Source organism: Silurus aristotelis, assembly GCF_946808225.1.
Source record: "Silurus aristotelis genome assembly, chromosome: 4".
NCBI classification, from domain to species: Eukaryota; Metazoa; Chordata; class Actinopteri; order Siluriformes; family Siluridae; genus Silurus; species Silurus aristotelis.
The window spans coordinates 12133465-12158256 of NC_139577.1; the positions used below are offsets into that span (position 1 = coordinate 12133465).

At 37.9% G+C, this 24792-nt stretch overlaps 1 protein-coding gene across 3 annotated transcripts; it reads left to right on the forward strand.

The window, feature by feature from the left end:
* Positions 1–319: 319 nt before the first annotated feature.
* Positions 320–23502, forward strand: LOC310725292 (uncharacterized protein). Of its 3 annotated transcripts, XM_083540153.1 has the most exons (4): positions 320–1316; positions 11281–11350; positions 11446–11492; positions 22901–23502. In XM_083540153.1, the coding sequence occupies exons 1-4, from the start codon at positions 1076–1078 to the stop codon at positions 22939–22941; spliced, it is 399 nt and encodes a 132-aa protein (XP_083396279.1). In that variant the 5' UTR covers positions 320–1075; the 3' UTR covers positions 22942–23502. The 3 variants fall into 3 exon arrangements, 1 of the variants encoding a protein (XP_083396279.1); XR_014533293.1 differs by lacking the exons at positions 320–1316; positions 11281–11350; positions 11446–11492 and adding an exon at positions 17401–17507; XR_014533294.1 differs by lacking the exons at positions 320–1316; positions 11281–11350; positions 11446–11492 and adding an exon at positions 22471–22649.
* The last annotated feature ends 1290 nt before the right edge of the window (positions 23503–24792 follow it).

A 24792-nucleotide genomic window follows, 5' to 3' on the forward strand; every position in this document is an offset into this window, starting at 1 on the left:
ATATATATATATATATATATATATATATATATATATATATAAAATACTCCCATGTCTGGGCCGACATTTTTAGCCTTATAAAAATCCCTCTTTAGCAGTCCCAGACTTAACTATATGTTTAGAGTCGCAGTGTTAAACTTGGCTGTAAATGTTTTTGTGAGTTGATGGCAGGGGTTGAAGTATGGACCGCCTCCATTTCAGGAGGAACCAACACTGGTCCAACAGCTTGAAAGACAGTTCATTTTTCAGTTCATTTTTCTTATTCCACTCATGTTTCAGACACCGCTGTGTGTTTTTACATCCTTAGCACACACAAGAAAAAGAAAAGGAGATCAAGTGGTTGAAATTAGAGGGGGAGGAACAAGCTCACAGAATCAGAGAGACGGGAAAAGATTATTGTAAATGAGGATGATTCATCCTCTATAAGGAAACATGAATGGTTTATAGAAAAGAAACAACATGTACTTTCATTCTAATTAATATCGCACTATCCAGTGCATCATACTATTCAGATGTTATTCAGTCACATTCCTAAAATATTTTTGCTAATTAACATTCATCCCTACATGCTCGTGGACATGTATGCATGTAGCCATTTGTCTTACTGTGAAATCATGGCTTAAAAGTACTTATGGTCAAATAAAAGCACATATTTAGAATTGGTCGCTCGAAGCAGCCCTAGGTTTTGTGTTTAAAATACTTTGGGGATCTTTAATCCTTAAAAAAACATTTCAAAACCCAAGCACAATGTGAGGGACAGGTTAAGATAGGTTAGGTTAAAAAGCTTGGCTGTGAAGGATAAATCTTTTTTTGAAACCTCACTGAAGAGGAAAAAAAAATCAGACCAGACTAAACTCTGTTCAAACACTCAAGGACACAGCAATAGTGAGCACTCAGATTTACCCACGCTCATGCTATCACTGACACATATGCTAATCAAAACATGAATGCTAAGAAAAGAAGTTTGGGATTTTGTTATGGCTAGCCTCAAAGCTAAATACAAACACAGTGACACGCAAACCGAGGAAGTAACAACATAAAAAAAAGGGTTTCAGTAAAGCTGGAGGTTACACAAATGACAACCCTCAGTAGGATTATATTCACTATGAACACCAAACCCGAGGGAAAATGCTGGTTTCCTTGCCAGTGTGCCTACAGCAATGACAAGCAAGTCGTAAACCACGCCAAGGGGCCACTCCCTTCATCTCTCATCCAGCTCCCCCCTGCCGGCAACCACAGCTCCCAGAATGCATCTCTTACTGCCACACTGTCTCGTCGCGCCAAAATGCTTATTTCATCCTCTTGGAGACAATCAGGTAGGACCTAACCAGTAATGGAAGCCTTACTGTGGTCTTGGCAAGTGGCACGGTGGTCAAGTTGACTTCTATGGTAAGGTTCAGCCAAGCTGTTCTGGTTGAGTCCTGAGTGTGGAAGCTGTGACGATATGGCCAGTGTAGACGTTCGGGCTGAAATTCAGCACACAGAGACTGACTCATCAAACTCTAAAAGTATCTGCCTTTTCTTTTGCTTGTCATCACCCTCGTTTCTTTCTTTCAATTGTCTTGTTCTTTGTCACATTCCAAAATGTCCTTCAACCAGAAAACAGTCAACAGGACAGAGAAGAAAAAACTGACATTGACATTTTCATGACAATAACTTGACAAATGACTTGTTTATAAAACAATGTTTCACATACAAATATAATGGACTTTGAATGCATTTTGTGAAAAAAACATTTAATGAGCAGTCTTGTAAGTAGTCTCCACTTTCAGGGCTTTTAAAACAAGATAGGGGCTGGTGTATATGCCTTTTATAAGTGAAAATAGAACCTAATTTTGTTTCTCGTACATACATCTATATTTATATATAATCTATAATATAATATAATATAATATAATACATTAAGTATGGTTGATAGTGAAATAGTATCGTATGTTTGATCAAATCCTGGTGGTCTAGTGGTTAAGATGCAGCGCTCTCACCGCTGCGACCCGGGTTCGATCCCCGGTCAGGGAACTATCCCCAGCCACTCTCAGTGCCGGTCCCAAGCCCGGATAAATTGTGGAGGGTTGCGTTAGGAAGGGCATCCAGCGTAAAACGTGCCAAATCAAACGTGTGGAGGATCCGCTGTGGCGACCCCTAACGGGAGAAGCCGAAACAAAGTTTATTGGTAGGGGGGGAGCTTAGTGGTTAGGCATTGGTCATGAGTTCAAATTCCACTCACACCAAGCTGCCACCCCTGGCCTCTTGAGCAAGGCCCTTAACCCTATAGCTGCTCAGTTGTATGACGAGATAAATGTAATTTATAAGCGAATTTTATTTTTGGAATCTATGACAGAAATCTGTAACAGCTACATCTTTTGAGAAAATGTAGTTTGGTTGATCAAATTGTTTCTGATGGCACAAGCAACACTAGTGCACTAAATTATTATGTTTATTTTATTATTTATAATTATATATATATTTCAACCTTATTTAATGAATGTGTAGTACATGTCACTAGTCATCACTGAACACTGCTGCTTGCTGTAGCATAAAGTTGCTCATTAAAAAATTGCCAAAATCCATATACTTGGAACTTTTTGGTTTAGGATTGCTGGACAATAGATATAAAAAATGCAGTTTTAGTTTTCTCTCGTCCAACATACTGGTACATTATGCAGTGGTTATTCTTTCTTGCTGAAGTTTTATGCAATATGGCCTCATATTCTCGAATGTCTCCTTTGATTTTCCCTGAATAGGATGATAAATTAAGTTGTCCAAACCTCAGAAGGGTGTGCACAATGTACACTCATGTCATGAGACTTAACTGATCACACACACACACACACACACACACACACACACACACACACACACACACTCACACACACACACACACAGAATGGCTCTGTAAAGCAAAAGTCCTTATAGTCAAATTAAGGTGTGTGTGTGTGTGTGTGTGTGTGTGTGTGTGTGTGTGTGTGTGTGTGAGAGAGAGAGAGAGAGAGAGAGAGAGAGAGAGAGAGAGAGAGAGAGAGAGAGAGAGAGAGAGAAAATTGAAAGATCTGTCAGGTGAAAGGTTATCACATCTTTAAGGTTCCTAAGGCACTCGATACAGAGGTGTGACCCAGATAGCCTTATAGTTACAAGAGTTAATCTTTCAGCTGGCCCTATCAATCTTTAAAACACAGCTTTATTCCAGTTGTGTGTGTGTGTGTGTGTGTGTGTGTGTCTGTGTGTGTGTGTGTGTGTGTGTGTGTGTGTGTGTGTGTGTGTGTGTGTGTGTGTGTGTGTGTGTGTGTGTGTGTGTGGTTGTGTGTGTGTGCTTTCACAGGGAAGAGTGTTGACAGCTAAAAAATCTGTCAACTGAAACCATAAAGGAATAAACACAACAGGGTACTGCCCACCCAGACCCCCCCCAAACACCTCCTTTCCCCCACACACATAATTCATGAAAAAAAGAAGTAATTAAAGAAAAAGACGCTTAATTGATATAGGTCTCTTTCTAATAACTTCAGGAACAAACAGAGTCTTACCAGGCAATCACAGACACACCGCTGGAAAAGAGGAACCTTAGTCAGAGGAATGCTTGGTCAGAATATCACCAAATGTTCACTCTTCAATGCAAGTGGCAGAGGTCCATGGTGAGCAGGGGGCACATCGCACATAAGGGAAGATCCGAGGAAATCCATTGCTCAAAATGAAGTTTGGAGCTCTGCCTCAAGAGTGCAACCAGCAGACAGAAACAAATCACAACTAAAGCATTCAAAAAGACACCAAAACAAAACAGTGAACATAAAAACAATGTTTCTTTTTTTGTTTTTGTTTTTTTAAAAGAACAATGAGACAATGTCCATTGTTAACAGTGCTGTGCAAATTAAAAAAATAAAATGAATATAGAGTTGGGCAACCAGATGTCAGATATTCCTATGTTTATGAATACATAAGCCCCAAAATATAAAAGAATATATATTTTACCCAAACACACACACACACACACACACACACACACACACACACACACACACACGCATACACACACAAATACACACACCACATCCAACTGCACACATACACATACACATACACCCATACAACTACCCACACACCCACAAAGCCTCAGAGATACCCACACAGGCCCAAGCTTAATCGACATTAAGTCTGTGTTAGTATGAGCTGTTAAAATGTACAGTGGGTCTGTTTGCTGATAGGACATTCCCAAACACAACCCCTATTCTACACCCTGAACTGGTAGAAGAAAATACCCTTTGGCTTTAATAGCTCGCTATATTTAGAACTGATTGCTTATCAGAGCAGGCCAAGTCTACAAGGGCAGAGGAGAGACTGCTAAGTTTTGCTGATAGGCCTGTCCCCAAAACACCTGCACCAAACCTTTTGAACACCAAACCTGTTTTGGGTCCGGGTTCAAAAAAGTTTTCCACATTCAGCACTGTATACGAGAGCTAAACTGGTGTGGGAACAGATACAGGAGTTTCTTAAGAGGACATCTACACACAGCACAAAACATACTATTATGCAACTTATTGCTTAGTTGTTTTTTTTTATAGATTATTCTAAATATCTACCTGCACATGTAATGTTTTATTAGCATTCATCGAGATTCTATGTTGTTACCGTTGCTTAGTATAGCAACCTTGTACTATTCATTCACAACAATTTATTACTTGATTATTTAAGTATTTCATTCACTAATTTCGTGTTGAAATATTTAAATCAGATTGCCTTAGACATACTTTATTTATCCCGTGTGGGAAATTATTGAGTTACAGCAGCAGCAGATTACACAAACAGTAGTAACGAGCAAAATGTAGTTTAGTAATTGTTACATATTTAAAATTATATATGACAAATAAATGAAATGTGAAAATTGTATGTAGGTGAAATGTGAAAAGTGTAGGTGAAATGTGAAAAGTGTATGTAGGTGTGTGTAAAGTAACAGTGAATAATAGGATATATATATATATATATATATATATATATATATATATATATATATATATATATATATATATATATATATATATATATATAAGTTGCTATTATCTTCTGTTACATAGAGGTGAGTTATTGTACAGTGCAATGGCAAATGGTAGGAATGATCTCCAGAACCATTTTTGTGACAGCGAAGCTGAATCAGTCTGATGGAGAATGAACTCCGCTGCCTCTGTATGGGATCATGTAGTGGGTGGGATGGATTTTCCATAATTGACAGGAGTTTGTTCAGTTGCCTGTTGTCCCTGACTGTCTGTCCAGTACGTGTCCAATCATGTATTCAGCCTTGCCTTCAAGCAATGGCTCTTTTTATTCTAGCAGGGTTTACATTTCTTTTTTTTTAATGCAAACCAGTTTCAGATTTGTCCTGGCTTAGGAATGAAGACTGATACCTTGTAGCTGAAATAGGGGTTAATACTCTCTACAGTATAAGGCCTGCACCACTTGGCTAAAGGTCCTGAATGTAATTTTCCATTGACGAGAAATCTCATCCATGAATGAGATATTTTTCAGAGTTGCATTCATAATCCAGCCGCTGCAATTCACCAGAATCTGTGGCATGCCCATGAAATCTCTCTCTTCCTCTCTCTCTCTCTCTCTCTCTCTCTCTCTCTCTCTCTCTCTCTCTCTCTCTCTCTTACATACACCCTACCATTATACCATTTTAACATAAGCTCTACATAGGCTTATGGTGTGACATCTATCATCACCTTGCATTCCTCCAACAATCAGAACATGACACCGCTGAAGGCACAATTCTCCATTATACTCTCTCTCTCTCTCTCTCTCTCTCTCTCTCTCTCTCTCTCTCTCTCTCTCTCTTTCTCTCTCTCTCTCTCTATCTATCTCTCGTTCATATACGCAATATTCCCTTCATTGACCATGCATATTCAAAGTCAAGCATAACATGCCCTCACACACAATCATTCACTCAAACTCTTGTACAAATTCTCTCCGTCTCTATCACACACATATGCACACACATAGAAACCACACGTACACCCAGGCACCCAGACGCATTAAATGCTATGGCTCTGTTGTGGTATGCACTTTTGTGCTTGTCAGTCATCCCGCTGCCTGTTTCCCACATCTTCCTGCTGTGCCCTGGAAAGATGCAATGATGAAACAACACGGAGAAGAAGGCATTGTCATTGTCTGAACATGGTGACATTTTTGAAGACCATCTCATCTCATATTTGTCACGCTGCACATAATCCAGAGCTATTTTTCTTTCCCAAGACTGCTTTAAAATACACTCTTCAATCCTGTTTAATGTTTCCTGCTTACAGTATGCAAAATCATTAAAAAAATAAATTCTTCCTGCACAAAATATGCATGCGTTTAAATCATAATGTACACACAATTCCTGTAAGAAAATGGTAAGTAGAGAAGTGTACTTTTCACTTTTACCTGAGAGTGACATAAATTCAGGATAAACTTTTTTTGCACAATGCAAGCATGGCTATTTTGTTTGATTATAAGGCTTTATAAACTTTTATCAACACTTACAACTGTTAAGTTGACTGGTTATTTATGTATTGTGACATTATTAATATTATTATTATTAGTAGTAGTAGTATTTGTAGTAGTAGTAGTAGTAGTAGAAGTAGTAGTAGTTTTTATTATTATTATTATTATTATTATTATTATTATTATTGTTGTTGTTGTTATTACAGCTTAATAATAATAATAATAATAATAATAATAATAATAATAATAATATATGTAATAATAAAAAAATTTTCATTTATATAGTGCCTTTCCTGACCTTAAAGACATTTACTTACTAATTAAAGCTAGTAAAATGTATTACTTCATTAGTTTATTAATTATTATTATTATTATTATTATTATTATTATTATTATTTTTTTTTATTATTAGCACCCATATTGATGATGTTCTTTTAATGTGCTCAATTTGTTACAAGGTTCAAATTTCGAGATGAGTCACCATACAATATTATGGTTTTTCCTTGCCACAGTCTTCATGGCTGCTCATCACGGATAAATACACATTGTTCACCTTAACTGTTAAATTCTGTAAAGCTGCTTTGAGACAATGTCTGTTGTGAAAAGCGCTATAGAAATTAAACTTGACTTGACAATTTATACTAATAAATAAACAAACAAAATTACGAATTATAATAGTCGAAAACTTCTGCAATTGCGCAAACATTCGCTATAAGACGTTTCAAGTTGCTGAAAATTAAACCAAAGTTCACTGTCATAATAATGTGATTAAACTCCACTTGTTTCACTCAAAAACATGTGCATGTAGTCAAGAGTGTGAATCACTTTAAGTCGAAAACTTGAGTTTAATATACAAACCTTGTCATGACAATTGGAGCTAAAGAGAAGAAATCACTTAAAATTATGTTTTACAGTAGTGTGTTACAGAGAGTGTGTTAATGTCTCTTGGCAAAGGGGAACACCACAGTGTGCTTAGTATCCATATGAATCATTAGCCAGTTTTTTCTTTTAATGCCAAACAGGGCCAATACTTGACAGATGTGCTCATGTGCATCTGTATCAAAGGGGAAAAAAAGGCTTTTGATACAAAATTGTTCTCTCTCTAAAAATCTCTACAACAATTGTTTTATTTTTATTAAGCCTTTGCATCTAAAATGTATGTTTTAGATGCAGTGTTGGGTTTCACCTGAGTCTGTGATAAGGCTGAAAAATGAGGCTCAAACGACTCTTCATAGTGAGTGAAGCCTGAAGTCAGAGTCGGCATGCTTCGCATGCAACGTGTCTGTCTGCCTTGACCTCGAGACTTCCACATGCTGTCATAGACGGTTTCTGGGAAATTCTTAACCACACAGACAGACACGTGTGTGACCTGGGGTGTCAGCGATGGAGACAGGCACACACCCATGCACACTCTCAGACACATGTGCACACACAGTTAAAGAAAGAGAGAGATCCCCTGTGGAACCATGTGTACAAACAAACAATGATATATGATGTCTTTTAAATTTAAAATCAGGCAGAAGAAACAATGATGACTGCAGATGAAGTTTGTTCTTAAAGTACAGGCAAACAAATTTAAAACAATAAGAGTCAAAGTCAATAAACTGGCAGAAGTCATGTGATGTACAAACAGCATTACCTGGGCAGGAGACATAGACATGAACCAGGAACCAGAATCATAAACACTGTAGTGCTTACTCAAAAGGCTTGGTATAGTCAGGGACATGACACAGCACATTTCCTTTGCACTGAACTATTGTGATGTAATGTATCGTAAGTACAGGTGTGTGTAAGATCAGATAGCAAATGTGAACGTGACGGACCCTGTGGTGATTAGCTGTTGCAATGTTTAGGCTGCTCTGTGGTGTTGGAGTTGTATTTGTTGGTCATGTTTGTAAGCACTCTGTGTTACACTAGTTTGGTTCTTTCTAAAAATAATAAGGGCTCATGATTAGAAAATTATCTGCCAAAGGAAACAAGGCAATTTGAAGGTTTGGAATTTGATCATTTAGTCCAGAAACCCATTTAAAACTTTATGATTATAATATTTTCACTTGTTAAGTTGGCAATTTCTTTCTTTCATTTCCATTTAATTACATCACAAGCTGGTAAAAGATAACAGCATGAGACTTTCTTTTCTTGAACATAAACTGTAATTCTGAGAATGCGAATGTCAAATCAAAGTTTCACAAGAAAATGGCGGGGAACAGAGATGACTAAAGTATAGAGTGTGGCTGTAGGTGTGACCATTCATCTTCAGTCAAGGGCAACGTCTGGCAACCCCCAGTTTTTTTTTTTCTTGAATTTAGTAATAAAAAAAGTTTTATTCCGAGATATTAAAATTTGAATGTGGGTATTTTTAGAGAAGATTTGCAGAGTCACACCTGGTCAAGGTAGGTCAAGATGGATGGAGGTAATTATGTTATCATCTAGAGAGCAAGAAAGCTGGTATGAAGACACACTGTGGACATGCAAATTATTCAATCCTTTTCACACATGGTGAACATCTGTGAAAGCTCATACTCTTGAAGGCTTGGTTTTAGAAATTATATTAGATTTTCATTTCATTCTAATGATGTAAAATTTTTGGGGCTCAGTGCTTGAGGGTTCAGTCACTCATTGTGTTACTCCTAGATATAATGTATATAAATGCACACATTTAATACAGTAAACCTTCTTCTTCTTCTTCTTCTTCTTCTTCTTCTTCTTCTTTCGGCTTCTCCCATTAGGGTGAAGGCCACAGCGGATCATTTGTCTCCATTCCCCCCTGTCCTCTACATCTGCCTCTTTCAACCCAACTACCTGCATGTCTTCTCTCACCACATCTATAAACCACCTCCTTGGCCTTCCTCTTTTCCTCCTTCCTGGTAGCTCCATCCTCAGCATTCTCCTATCGATATACCCCATGTCCCTCCTCTGTACATGTCCAAACCATTACAGGTCATAGTACCAACAATTAATGTACTAACCCGAACCTCCACTCTTTACACTTCTCCTTTCCCTGCCGTCTCTGTAGACGTCTTCCTCCTCTCCTTCTCCTTCTTCGGCCAACAGTAGCCCAATTTCCACCGGTACCCTGTTGGCTAACGATACCTGTAGCGTTTGTTGGTAACCCGGACTTCGACCGATCCAGTGTGAATTTCTTTTTCGTGATCCGCATATTTGATTCGGCACGTTTTAAGCTGGATGCCCTTCCTAATGCAACCCTCCCCATTTATTCGGACTTGGGACCGGCACTAAGAGTGCACTGGCTTGTGCAACCCTAATGGCTGGGTTACATTTAATACAGTAAACCACTTCATAGAATTCTTTTTAGCTCTCATCCATATTACACACAAATCCAGAGCCAACATTACTGCATACTACAAAAAGTAGCACAATAGTTTACCATATTAGATCTATAATGATGATTTGAAATTATTCTAAAACATATACAGCAGACAAGCTACATTCTCCATTTCCAGTGATCTTTATAAATGCTTCAACTCTGGTTTCACATATGGTTGCAGTCCTTACCCTCACAGTGAAAGAATTATGCAATTTTTGGCATTAAATAAATAATGATTATAAATACAACCCAATGACACAAATGTGCTGACATCTCAATACTGCCTGTGAAGAGCAGCCATATGTGAATATCATACAATGGAAATTCAGACTGGCCCTAATCAGACGTGTTTATGAAATTGTACATTCTTACACGTCATAGAACAGAAAAATATTAGCATGCACATCACTCTGCACTTTAAAGAAGTAAAGAGAATTATGACTCAGAGACTAAAGACTAGGTCCCCAAACAGCAAAAACCGCATGTACATTCATGGCTCAGAGACCACATCATGACATCAATGGAGCTTCTGCAAACATACAGACTTTAAGGTGAAAATAAGAGCAAAGGTGATCACACAATGACTTATTTCACTATTCTTCGGAGAATCTTCCAATTATGTAATTATTAATGCAGCTAATATATTTCACAGCACACAGCTTTCTTTAGATCTTAAATACAGTTTAATGAATAAATAAAATAATTTTTCTTGTCCACAAAGCATAAACCTGTTAGATATTTTTACACACACACACACACACACACACACACACACACACACACACACACACACACACACACACACACACACACACACACACACACACACACAACAGCAATTTTTTCTTCCCACAGCTGAATGGTTACTCCACCTAGTTAATAAACAATAATGTGTAAGGCACTTTGTTTGTTACTTTTATATAAAAAATGAAAGTCTGTATATTGTTTCCTTACACACTTAAAAACATTACAAAATTATGTACTCACACACTTTATTCAACCCACTAAACCTTAAACCAGGATGGTTATCCTTACCCAGTCTAATCACAGACTATATATAATGTGTTTTTATCCCATTTCATTTACCCTTGAAACAAATTGTTAAACTAATCAGCTAAAAGTAGAATACAGAGTAGAAAGTATATCCTTTTTTTGTTAAGTTCTTTATTAGTTAAAAAAATATTCTTGTAAATGTTTATTAGGTAAATAATCAGGACATCAAATGGAACTTTTGCTTTATTTCCAAATGGATGGTTTCTTCTTCTGAGTAAAGAAGGACGTCATGAATAAATGTGTGTTGCATTGCAGAATTTATTTTATTCTCTTTAATATTGATTTATTTATATTTTTTAAATATAAATTATATATATATATATATATATATATATATATATATATATATATATATATATATATATATATATATATATATATATATATATATATTCAGATTTCTGGAATACTTATCCCTGCTTTCCTATACACAGGTAAACTATGCCGTCACCACCACCATCTCCAATCCTGCGTTCCCACCGCAAGAGATTACAGACTTCAAAGGTACAAGGCAGTAACAGTTCCTGTGTCCTTGATTTTCAAAGCCTTGAGCTGCACTGCTCTTTAATGGTGCCCTTGGTGTTCTGTGTCTTGCGCAGTACACGTTATAGAACCGCTCACTGGGTTACCGCCTTGCAGGTCAAAGGTCAGTTGGGTTTAAACTCTCTGTGTGGATTGGTTACAATTTGTTTGGTTTTTGCTGCATGTGAGACATTGTGACCATGACTCATGCAGAAAGCAAATAGTGTGAGACTGACACACACACACAAAAACACACACACACAGCGAGAGAACGAGGGAGAGAAAGAGACTGAATAGTAAGTGCAGTCCACCATTAAAGCTAATTAGAGTGTGATTGATTGATGTTGTTACAAAAACAACAAATATCTATAGATGGTTGTAAATCTTTAAATAAGCAAACACGGAATATTGTTTAGTGGCACCAATAGCTGAAATTATATGAATAATGATTTGTACAACTTAAAGCTACACTTTTTGCTGAAGTGACACAGTATCCTTTTAGGTTGGCCTGTTCACAGGAATTCTTGCTCATGTAAATATAACACTAACAGTCATATCAAGCTCCCTTCATAATTTGGTTTTTCCTAATTCTACCCTGCAATCTTTTTCAATCCCAACAAAGTCCCAGAACTAGTTCACCTTGCTTGTTTGCCTCTGCTAACTGGTGATTGACGTAAGTCTGGTATGTAATCTAATAAGAGCTAATTACGCTAATGAAATAGTCTTTTCTGGAGTTCCCCTTTGCTTCTGACACACAAATTTCCATAAGCAAGTCTAATGATGCATAATTTTAAATGCACTGTCATGCCAAAAGTCTTGTGATGATTATAGTTGAGCCAGAGAGAGCAAGAGAAAGAAAGACAGAGAGAGAGAGAGAGAGAGAGAGAGAGAGAGAGAGAGAGAGAGAGAGAGAGAGAGAGAGAGAGAGAGAGGCCATATCATGCATGAAAGCCTAAGAGCATACATTTTGAGGCTGGAAATGTATATAAACCCAGGACAAAGATGTTCACATTTACTTAAGCATTATTTTCTGTATTATTTAAATGGGGTGTTTATTATTATTTAAAAACTTCATTTCCATATGAGGTCATTTATAAAATGCTATAGCTATTAGACTGATATATTACCTAAATTTGAATCAAATGCCTAAACTAGCCTTCCACAAGCTTCTCATAAAAAAATAAATAAATAAAAAAAGATAATACAATCCAAATTTTCTCATTCCTCCTGACAGAGCTGGTGTAACTCTCAGGTTATTACTTTTCTTGCTCATTTCAGTTTAGTCCACCAATGTCCTTTGACACTAAAGGTCAAGGCTTTGCGATGGCCCTTCCAATAATTACACTTTGTTGTCTATAAGCCACTTGGTTACAACTGTCGGGGTAAATTTAGGAACATTAACTGCCTGAAAGACCCGACTGTAACCAAGTTAGAATTTTCTGTCTGGTGCTTTGCTCTTTTCTAAATAAGTATTTCTAAATAATTCTCTTTTCACATGATGCCATTTATTTTCTAAACTGCACCAGGTCCTTTTACAGAAAACGCCACCCCTTTCATAATACAGTCACCCTAATGCTTCACAACCTCCATATATAGAACTAATTGTGAAGACAAAATACTTAAATTTTTATTTAAATGTCAATGCCTTTAGTCCTTTACCAAAAGAAATGTATGGTGACATGAAATATGTTGGTTGGAAAACAACTTAGATTGAAATTGATAGCAGTTTTGAATTGTACATGATATTGGAGTTATTACAATGACATTTTGGTTACTGTATAGCTGAAGACCACATCGGTTTCCACTTTTCTCACTCAGGAGCTGGAATGTAAGGTACAGTGGACACATCTTCAGGGTGGAAGTCATTTCAAAATCTTCAACTGTATAATGTCTAGCTTGTGGCTCAGTTGCTTGAGTGTCTGAGAAACTTCACATTTTCTGGATGTTTTTTTTTTGCCCTCAACAACATGACTAGCCCATGATCTGTAGCTGCATGATTTTATGCATTTAGCTGCTAAATCATGATTGGCTGATCGGATAATGATATGAATGAGCAGATGCATGTGTGCCTATACTGTGTGTGTGTTTGTGTTGGTGTGTGTGGTTAAAGACTGTTTACTTAAAGCCAGGTCTCCTGTCCTAAGGTGCTCCCAAGGTTTGTCAGTATTTCCTCTACAATAGGCAGCATGGGAGACAGCGAGAGAGCCGTGTGTTTTTCTCTAAATGCTTTGTGTGTAATCTGAGGTGAGCAAATTGCTGTGTGGCACTGAAGTGTTCTTCTGAGGCTTAGAGTAACTGCCCTCCCACACACACACACACACACACACACACACACACACACACACACACACACACACACACACACACACACAACACACACACTCACACACAACACACAGAGACTGGGTGACCTCATGAACACAGACAAATATACAAAACCCATGTCACAGCAGGACAAATGAGAAAAAAAAGGAGGGAGGGAGAAGTCATACTTTCTGCAGGTTGTGTTTCAGCTTGTGCATTTATTAATGTTCAAATGTGAATGAGGGAAGTTGATTCATAGGGTTGCTACCAAGCTTGTGTGTGTTTTGGAGAAAGAAAGTAAAGGGACTATCTCAGATATTGTAACCTATTTCACAACTATCCATCAGTTATAAAATACACCTGGGCTAATAGGCAGTACACGGTTATTGATTACCTAGAACTCTGTTTACATGTAAAGGTGCTGCAGCTCTAATCATTCAAGTGATGAAAGAGTGCCAACAATCATCTATTGTTGTAAGAAAACATAACACCCAACTCAACATTACCAATATAAACCAGGTAGTCATAAAACGATTCCTCATAACATTTAAAAGCCACAATGTACAGAACATCACACCAAGATAAAATAAAATTGCTTATAGATACATATAAAAAGTTTTTATCAATATATGTATCAATATACCTAAGATATAACAAATAAGTAACTGCAAAAGGCCACACTGCAGACTGGATTTGCATTTGACATGTCAGCAAATCAAATTTAACAGACTAAATTGCCTGTGTGGACACGCTTAACATAGATGCACCGAAAAAAAATATTAATCAAAATTTATTTACAGAATTGAATTACAACAGAATACACCATTACAGAATCTCCTAGACATTGTTAAATATTTAAATTCCTGCTGGCAAGATTCTCCTGTGTCGGTCGTGGATCATTGAAGTGAAGTGAAACTTAAATCACAGGGGTGGCTGGATTTGTTTACGCACATTAAAAATATTTATTAAAAGCTTCTTTCTTTTCAGACTTTTATTCACATCATTATAATAATGGGCTGTATATTAACATATTGGAAGAAAAGTAGTTTTATGTGAAATCAGACATTGAGCACCCCCATATAACCAAAATGGCACGGTCCTCATTTCATAACACCCCTTCGACCATGAGATTGGTAGTTGAATTAGGCTCCTCCTATTGTTGCATTGAATCTTCGACTATTCGGGGTCACCCCTACTACACTACATAAGTAATTATCAGTAAATAAACATCCAATATCATGTTACATATATTAACAGGTAACATATTGTATTAATCTGGTAATCCTAGGTGAAATGTGTTTATTGTCTAAATAGAAATATTATAGATAGTTACAGTCACTTTCTATTTTGATAAAAAATTATATATATTTTTATATAGTCACTCAGTTCAAATGCTCATTTTAACATTTCAACGCTTTCCTTTGGTTGCAAGAAGTAAAGTCACATTTATGTTTCTATTTGCATAAGATTAAAAACCGACCAGGATTGAAGAAGCAGCAGCTACAGGAAAAGGTCACCAAAGGAAGCAGTCATTAAAACTAACTAAAAAACACTGGCTAACATTTTGACCTGTTTTCTTGTCAATAAATGAAGGCCTGTGTTTGGCCTTTTCTGAACTATTGTTCTCATTTCAACTGTTAAATCAGTGCATTTGTTAGAAAGAGATTGACTGCTGCCTGAGACGTGCAAATAAATTTAGTTATAGTAAATGGGTTATGCGGGTTTAATGGATGCCTCTTTCAAGGGCATTTCCAAGGGTATTACCCAGAGAATTGGCCCAATTAGGTCTTGTCCTGTGTCCTGAATGATTCACTCTTCCCATCAAGCCTTTGACTTTTACGGTCACTACATACTATGATAACAATGAATAGGGCAATAAAATTTACGCCTTCTGATTTTGCAGCCGAGGGAGCTGATTTTGTAAATGTCCATTTCCTCTCAATCAAATCGCTTTCCATAGATATGTAAAGGAAGGACAGAGGATGTGGAAATTTAACCAAAGTTCAGTTCAGGCCAAAACAAGGAAACCCACAGAGCACAAACAGCCCACAAGCACCTAAACACTAGCAGTAGGACAAAGTAAGCATACAATGAAAATAAGCCAGCAAAACCAAACAAGCTTTTTTGACAAGCCAAACAACCTTGACAACATCACTCAGTAGGTGCGAGGGAGAAAGAGAGAGCGCAAAGATATAAGGACACACTGACCCGAACAGAGAGAGAGGGAGGGGTGAGCAGATGAGACGATGTGTGTATGCATGTAGGTCTGCTGAGGGCAATTAGCGCACAGGCATATCACCTTTTGCATAAACAGGATGGGTTGCTGCAGGGGCCAGGATGCACTCATGCTCAAACAAAGGCCTCTATCTCTATCTGTGACCCCTGTCTCATGCTATCCAGACTGACCAGTGCACACTTCCTTCCTGCAGTGCACACTGACCAAAATAAAACCTAGTAACAATTGCTCTAGTCAGGGCCCAGGGAAGCATTTCATTTTTTAACGGAAACCTACCCTTAGGGCGAGAAGTCCGTGTTTCACGCAATCATCCTTCAGCTGTTCTATTGGGTAAAATCGGGCCCAGCTGTTGTTTATCACAGAGGACCACTGGGTGGACATTGCAAAGTCCTGAGACTGTGGCCAAGCGGACAGCCTGAGGATAGGAGGTTAATTCTGCAGTTTATGTTCAGGTGTTGCTATTCACAACGGTACTCAATTTACGGTCTGTATAAGCAGGTTTAACAAAACAGCTGTTTGAATCACAGGTAGAGGCAGGACAGAAAGGAGCTGACGCATGAGCAATGAATGAGATATTATACAGCCCAATGGTGTGATGAGTCTCAGAATGTGTGAGTAAGGCTGTAGCCTGCTGTGTTGAGGTGAACTTGTTAGATAATGTGGAATGAGAGGGAACAGAGATTGTAAAGCAGTGGCGCCTAACAGTCCCGAGTCTAAACTTACTATCGTTCCAGATGTCCGGGGGTGGTTCCAGATGGTAGACACCTGGCTCTTTGGTTGTGTAGTGAGTCTGTATGTGTAGGGATGTGAAGGGGAGTAAATATGGTATGGAAAAACTGTTGTTCAGCAATCAGTCCTTCATCAAGGATTGAGTCATTTACTGAGCAAATGAAGGGGCAGGCGATATTCATAAAGTATATACTCATGTCAAAAGGCTGAAGTGCTTCAATAAAACGTACATGATATATAATCAATGAATCAACACTTTGGTAGGCACGAGTGAACGTTGAAACCAGATGAACACAGGCAAAACTTTGTCCTTCCCCCATGACTGTGCTTCACAGAAACACACACACACACACACACACACACACACACACACACACACACACACACACACACACACACACACACACAATTTACACAGATACACAGGCCAAGTCATATTTCCCAGTGCAGAAGCTGGATCACTAAATCACAAACGCTGGCAGGCTTGCAGGAGCTCACTGAAAGCATGCTGTATTTCCTAGCACTTCTGAAGCCCAAGGCTCAGTACTGCTACTGCCTTTAGAGTCAAGCCAGAGCCCACCACAGAGCATGTTTACTGGCTGTAGGAATTTGCAATATTTGGTCCTGTCCAAAGCAGGCTCAGTGGTCAGGATGTGTACAAACACAGCGCACAATGGTCTGGCCTGTAGATTCCCCACTGGGTCAGAGCACTGGGAGGGGACTGATAACATGGTGAGTGCTGCTTTTAGCAGATCAAGTGAGAGATGCTGGTTTCGATAAACATTTGCTCAGCATTTCGGTTATGATGTTTGATGGGTGGATTAGAACGGATTCGCTGCCTAGAAGTATACTTAACAAGCTTTACAGCAGGTAAGATTGAGACATGCTCTGACTCAACAGCTGCTTGGTCAAAACATACACACTATGTATTTTTTATTTGGATTTTTTTGCTGCTAAAACAAATCTGGTCACTCTTCTGGTACAATGCTGGTGGCTATTCAAGTTACCTTTGAAAACTGAAAAGCACTGAATAATAACCTGATCTTTGAAATTAAAAAAGAAAAAACAGTCAGTTAGACCCAACAATGGTGCATTGTTTTGAAAATCACAGATGACTGGCTTAGTGGATAAGATGCTTTTTTTCATGAATGGAAATCTAATACCTGACATGTATGTAATGACTGGCAGTATCTGTGAAACTGCACTGATTCATATCCTGTCTTACCATTGTGTCTAGGGCAAGTCGAAATGAGACCACACTAAAAACAAACTCAACCTGAGCTCCTTTTGTGTGCCATTTGAATGCTGTCTGATTAGCAGTACTTATATCGCATATGTCTCAGGCTGATAGTAAACAGCATATCATAAAGCCATCTGTCCAAACGGTCCTGCCTCGCTATCACATGTCCACCCTCGCTCTCATGGCATTGATAGGAGAAATGTAGGTCAGTGTTGCAATAAAAAAAAAATACAGTGTAGATTGAGCAAGAGAGACGTAGAGCAAAAGAGATAAAAAGGTCTTGGCAGGTGATTTGTTTACCACGTCCATATTCTACATTTGGCAAAATGTTGCGTTAAACCCCAGATACATTAAAAAAATTCCCGACCATTGGGGGAAAAAAAGGAACAGACAATCAGTTGGAAATTCGATTAACCTCCTATTTATCTCTCTTCCCATCATATAGATGTGCAGTCTGTATAAGATGTTTGGGCTGGCACCACCTTACATACACAGAAGCATAAGATGTAAATGCAGACGTTTGGCCAAAAGTATGTAGACATCGATGTATCAAACATTCCATTTAAATACCATAGGCAATTACTTTAAGCTGGCCCTCTCAGTGGGGCGCCGTCAGGGCCAGCAAGGCCTTCTATGCTGGCCTAAACTCTTAATCATGTACTTACAAATTAACATATTTGTAAATAAATATTTATTCAATTCCCAAAAGTATATTCTTTTCACTTTGTAGGATTTCTCTTAAGTGCACTGTGTCTCAGAACATTGCAACCAAGTGGAATTTTATGTTCGAGTTTCTATCCAATCAGATTTCAACCATCACATCACGTAGTGCTGTAAGGCCTGCAGAAATTAACAGTGCAGGTTCCATGTTTGAAGCTGTTGCTTTAACCATTCAGATTAAAACTTGAAGGCATACAATCACGCCAGCCATTTTCACCTCCTTTGACTGGATGGTCAGTGAGTGTGCAAGTCACAGCTTGCCCCCCACCTCTGTAGCAAACTCCAAATATTTCTCTGTTTGTTTATTTATTTATTTATTTATTTATTTATTTATTTATTTATTTATTTATTTATACGTAAATTCTAAGTAAATGTGACACCCTGCCATAACTTAGACATGACTAGTATCATAATCCCTTCATTTTAAGTTTCTGTTTAAATTTTTTTCTGCCCAGAAATTAGCATTTACCCCATCTGGGACTGATTTGCTTAGCTATACCCCTCAAACCGGAACTTAAAAGGCATGCATACTTTAAACAGACACGATGGGGATGGATGCAGAAAGTGGTAGGCTGGTTAATATTTTCATTGCAAAAGTCTTTTCACAAGAAGCAAAGAGCTCAAACTATTAAAAATTGGGCCTTTAATAATAAAAATTATACATTGTTTGCCGAAAAGTTAATTAACTTGATTAAAACTAATGCTGCTGTAATAAAAGTTAGAATACTTTAGAATAAGTAACATATAGTGACCAATAAAAGTCAGAGTAAATATGTTGATAAGTTTTTCCTCCATTGATATATTTCTTTACATATACAGTTGGCATAACTAGTCCAAAAACATTATAACTAAAACTATAGAGAGGAAATGCAATTTTAAACAATTATGTTACACTAGCTTGGTTAGTGTAACTACCCAAGTATACTATGGTGAAATTAATAATACATTAGTTATCAACAGTGTATAAAGAAAGATGACATTAGCTAGCTAACTGCTAATGCTAGCTCGTAATGTTTGTTTGCTTGCTAGTGTTAAGCAAAGACACCTTCGGGCAAATTATCCTGAGTGAACTTGTGGTTGTACCACAATTATAATTTAGCTATCAATATTTATCGAATAAAATAAGATAAGCCCTTGATTTGTACCTATTTTCATTGTTGTTGTTTTTTTTTTTTTTTTTTTTTTTACAAAGTTAGAAGCATTGACCCAATGATATTATGCTACCTATAGTTAACTCATGCAATATGATGATAATACAGGCTCGCTATATTGCGCATTTAATCAATAGGCTAGTTCATGACAAGCTAGCAGGAAGACTTCCCTTCACATCCTGTTAAACAAGCTAATTTTAAACTAAACTCACAGATAAATTGTGTTTAATTTAACACTCGGCCAGCATTAATAAATAAAAAAACTGATCCATGTTGTCTTCAATATAAAGGTTCAACAACTGGGAAAAAGATCCATGAATAAAAAATGACTAGTTTTTGAGAAACACCAATCATTTTGCAAAATAACAAAAACCTTTTTTTAAGATGTTGCTTTGATTGAATTGAAAGAATTTACAGCTTTAAAAGAAATAGGCCATTTCTAATAAAATGATGGGTTATATTGTTCAAAGCATCACACCACTGCCTTTACAAATACCTCTCTCTCTCTCTCTCTCTCTCTCTCTCTCTCTCTCTTTCTCTTTCTCTCTCTCTCTCTCTCTCTCTCTCTCTCTCTCTCACACACACACATGCTCCAAATCTGATTAGGTGAAAACCATAGGTTGAAAATAAAAAATTAGGCAAACACTCAGCCCTTACAATCACCTTGATGAGTATAACAAGCAAGAATACGACAAGAACTTGGTTCAACTTAGAAGTGCTAAAAACCCTCAACCGGTCATAAAATACTCCATATTTTCTTTCCCGAAAAAAATTAAGCTAGGGTCATTTTCATGAATAATTTATCCAACACCTAGCTCATAAATGCCTGGCAAGCAAGGAAAGGAAAAGGCCAGGAAAGAGGGAGGAACGCTAAAACATGGCAGGCAGGCAGGCAAAAGCGGTTGTGGTATGCGGCTTTTGAAAACATCCACAGGCCAACCCGAATTGGAGAGTTGCTGTATATGGAGGGGTCGCCCTCGACCTTTCATTTTTGCTAAAACTCTGTATGGGTCAGGTGCATGGCCATGTCTGCACCTTTACAAATCATATGATTAGAAGATAAGGATGAGTCTTGAGCCATTGAGGAACTGTCACTCGACTTATTAGTTAACATCTCAAACAAACAGGCCTGAATCTCAAAGAAAACTTGTGCAAATTCGTATGAGTGATTTCGATTTCCCTGAAACAACAATCTAAACAACTGACCTTATAATAATGCTCATAGCAGTCAGCAGGTAATAAGAATATTACAAGTGACCGTGTTATTATTGTCAAGAAGATCTTCCTGTTTAAACTGAAACACTGCTATAATGTTTGTCTGTTTGGATTCTTAAGTGGGTTAAATATTTGAGTAAGTTCAAGAGACTTATGTAAGTTTCTCTATTATGTTAAAGGCCCTGGAAGACATATACCATATAAGCTTTAGTGCAGCAGATCTAGGTCAATGTGTACCTTGATCCTTTTTCGTGATATAAGACTGGAACGGCACTTTAAAACTTTTCCATAGCTGTTTGTGATGATTTTGCACGTACTGTTCTGTTAAGGGGCGGTTGCTTCTTACTTCATGCCAAGAAATGAGACGGAATCTGAAACAAGCACGGCCAAGGTCAGGGACTGTTGCATGTATGTGTTTGTGAGTGACTGGCTTTCCCAGCAGAAAAGAATGCGGAAGATAGATACGCATTGATAATCAAAGAAACGCGTAGATATGATAATAATCATAAATAAATTTATGTTTATTGGTTTGAGGCAATTAATATTTGGCAAACACGAGGAAATATGTGTGGGCTTGTATTGTGTGTGTTTGTGAGTACATTAAGAGTGTGAGTTGGCTTAGTGTACAGTAGGTCGACAGAGAGGGGACTGTTTACTCAGGAGAAGGTAGTGTACAGCCACTGTACAAGCACATACACTTAGACACACACACACACACACACACACACACACACACACACACACTCAAATAGCCAGTAAGCTCCGCTTCATGAATGACCCGCCTTAGATTCGGTATAAAGACTATCTATGTGCCTTGACTGGTCATGTAACCTGTGAAGGACTCATTGATGACTCTGTAACTATGAAAGTATCACCTGAAGTACAGCAAATGTCATGGAAAACTATATGGCCTACTTCTATCAAAGCCATAAATGAATCACAAACCATGGATGATTTAGCATTACAGCTTGAGTCCCACCTAGCCTTCCTGACCTAGCATAGACAACAATCTTACAGACTGCAATTCTGAAACCTGAAAATTTTACATGCCAGACTATTCCTCAAGATATACTTTTTGTATGTAGTTGCTACAAGTCTTCAAGTGTGACCCAAACTAATGGGGCATGCTGTGTTTGTTCTCCAAATATAAATTGTATGTGCACGAGTTAGCGCATGAAGTCTGCTTGCTTGCATGATCTACTTTAATAGCCTACTACAAACATACTTAAAGACAGACATATATGTGCTTCTATACTCTATTTTACTGCTCTGTTATGTACTGTTTTAATATGCATGTACTATAGTGCATTGTGCATGGATTTCACTCGATCCAAACAGAATAGAAATAGCTTCAAGAAAATGCAGGTAGTAGTAGTACCTTCTTATATGTTTCTGTTTATGTACATTACTGTGTCTCGGAAAGTTTTGCTTGAGGAGTGTGCCAACCAGGAGATAGGAGTTTATTTGTGGTGTGTGTGTGTGTGGTTAGAGGTCAGGGTTTATTTAAAGACACCTCTTTTATTGGATCTCTCACAATCCCCGACCTAGTTTAGCTAGCTGGGTATTAAAGGGTGCAAGCCGGGCATTCAAGAGTTGATAAGTAGTAGATTCTGTTTCTGACTTTCACTCTTTCACTGCTACTCAATTGGCCTCAGAAAATGCACTTCGATTCCAAGGAATATCGAGGTAAAAATTAAATGTACACCCTATTTTTAACATCAATTTACATATTATAACTGATCAACCAAGATATGCTTGGTGTGTAACTTTAATCTTCTTAGTTAATAATTATTGTATGCAAAAAAAAACTAATGAAAGGTCCTAAGTGTAAATAAACTTCAAATCTGGCTGCATGCTTCAAGTCTCTGGTTTAATTCTGAGCTTCGGTTAATGCTCGTGTGGGATTTTACATGTGACCTCTTGGTTTTTTTTTCCAGGTTCTCTGGTTTCCTCCAACCTCCCACAAACATGCCAGTAGGTGGACTGGCTAATGGTACATCGCCCCTGTGTGTGAATGAGCGTGTGCCTGGCATTCAGGACTGGTGTCATATCCTGGGTGTATTCCTGCCTCACACCTAGTTTTCACTCAGCTGTTTCCAAGATAGGCTCAAGACTGACCATGACCCTAGAGCTGTTATTAAAGATGAAGGATGAATGCCTCACATGCTACCTGAATCAAGTTATGTTTTTGACACTATATAAGCAGGTTTAAATGGGATTAGTTATAACCCAACATTAAAATGCATAATACTAAACTTCATTCTTTTTATAGATACAGATAAAATTAGATGAAACAATAGATGATAGATGAGATGAGACAATAAAAGGGTAGTTAAAAAATAAGCTCCCCTTTTTGCAGAATATTAAAAGAAGAACTGGGTCCTGAACCATTGTTTTCAAAGTAACGTGTCATTCGTGTTAATCAACAGATCTCTTTAACTTTCTTTCAGATGTAGGTCAGACCTTAAGGAACACGGTAAAGCAATTATATGGACTCCACAAGCATCTGAGTGTCACATTAAACGGAATTTTTTCGACGAGGGGCGTTCAAGTCAAACCAGATATTTTTGAGTAAAATAAAAGACCAAGTTTCAAGACGTTTTCAACATACTCCCCTGCTACATTTACACACTTATCCCAGCATTTAACTAACGGCCGGAAAAATTCGGCATAGAAAGATTTAAGTACTAGGACAGCCTGCTTCACTTCCTCATCAGGGAGCCACGTCGCCCGGGGTCAATGATAAACATACAGCCATCTTTAAAGCATTAATGCCATTTAAATAATAACTGCGGCTGAGGGTCTCATCACTGTACTGTGCTGGAAGTCTTCTGTAGATATCTGCGGGTTTTACTCACAAGAGTACACAAGAAACTACGTTCACAAGAAACTTTATCACCACACATTGTTCCATGCACACACTAATACTGTTGTCTGCCATTTTGATTAGAAGTCTCTAGACACACTAACCCATTACTACTGTGCATAGTACTGCCACGATAGTATCCAGTTTTTTTTACCTGTAAAAGTCCCGGTTTGAGTTAAACACCCCAGGATAAACATTTGGCATAAATATATGCAATGACTTTGCAGTACATTCAACCATATAGATGAAGACATACTGTATATGCAGACTTAATGATAAAGTAGACAAGCTCAGAGACTTTGCCTGAAAACAGAACAAGTGTTTGCTAAGAAATAACACAAATGACACCAGTCATCAACCTGACCGCTGCCAAGGAATCAGCAGAGTAAATAAGGCCATTAAATTTATTCTAATAAAGACGTCACTTATGGTCAGAGGCTGCATCACAACTTTGAACCTCCTTAATATGTGTATGTCTAAGAGAGACACTGTTTGTGACTGCAGCTTGTGTGTGCATGTGTGTGTGTGTGTGTGTGTGTGTGTGTGTGTGTGTGTGTCTGTGTGTGTGTGTGTGTGTGTGTGTGTGTGTGTGTGTGTGTGTGCATGTGTGTGCATGTGTGTGTGTTGGTGTGTTTGTGTGCTCAGAAACTAAATAGGAGGCTCTTACTTCGAGTGGTAAGGATTTACTGCCTTATATACTTCGGAACACTCGTGTCATTAATAGTACATTTGATTCATGATGGTGATTAACCTTCTGCATAAATCGAATCGAGTGGAACAGAGCTGCAAAAATAAGTAAAACTCGAAGCTGCATCACTATCCAGGAGTATGTCCTACAGTCTTTATGTCTGGAAAGTTTTCTCCAGCACTTCAGTATCAGAGGCGGATCTAGAAAATTATTTATGGGGTGGCAAGGGGGTGACATGAAAATTATGAGGGGTGGCAACACTGACGCAAGCATCC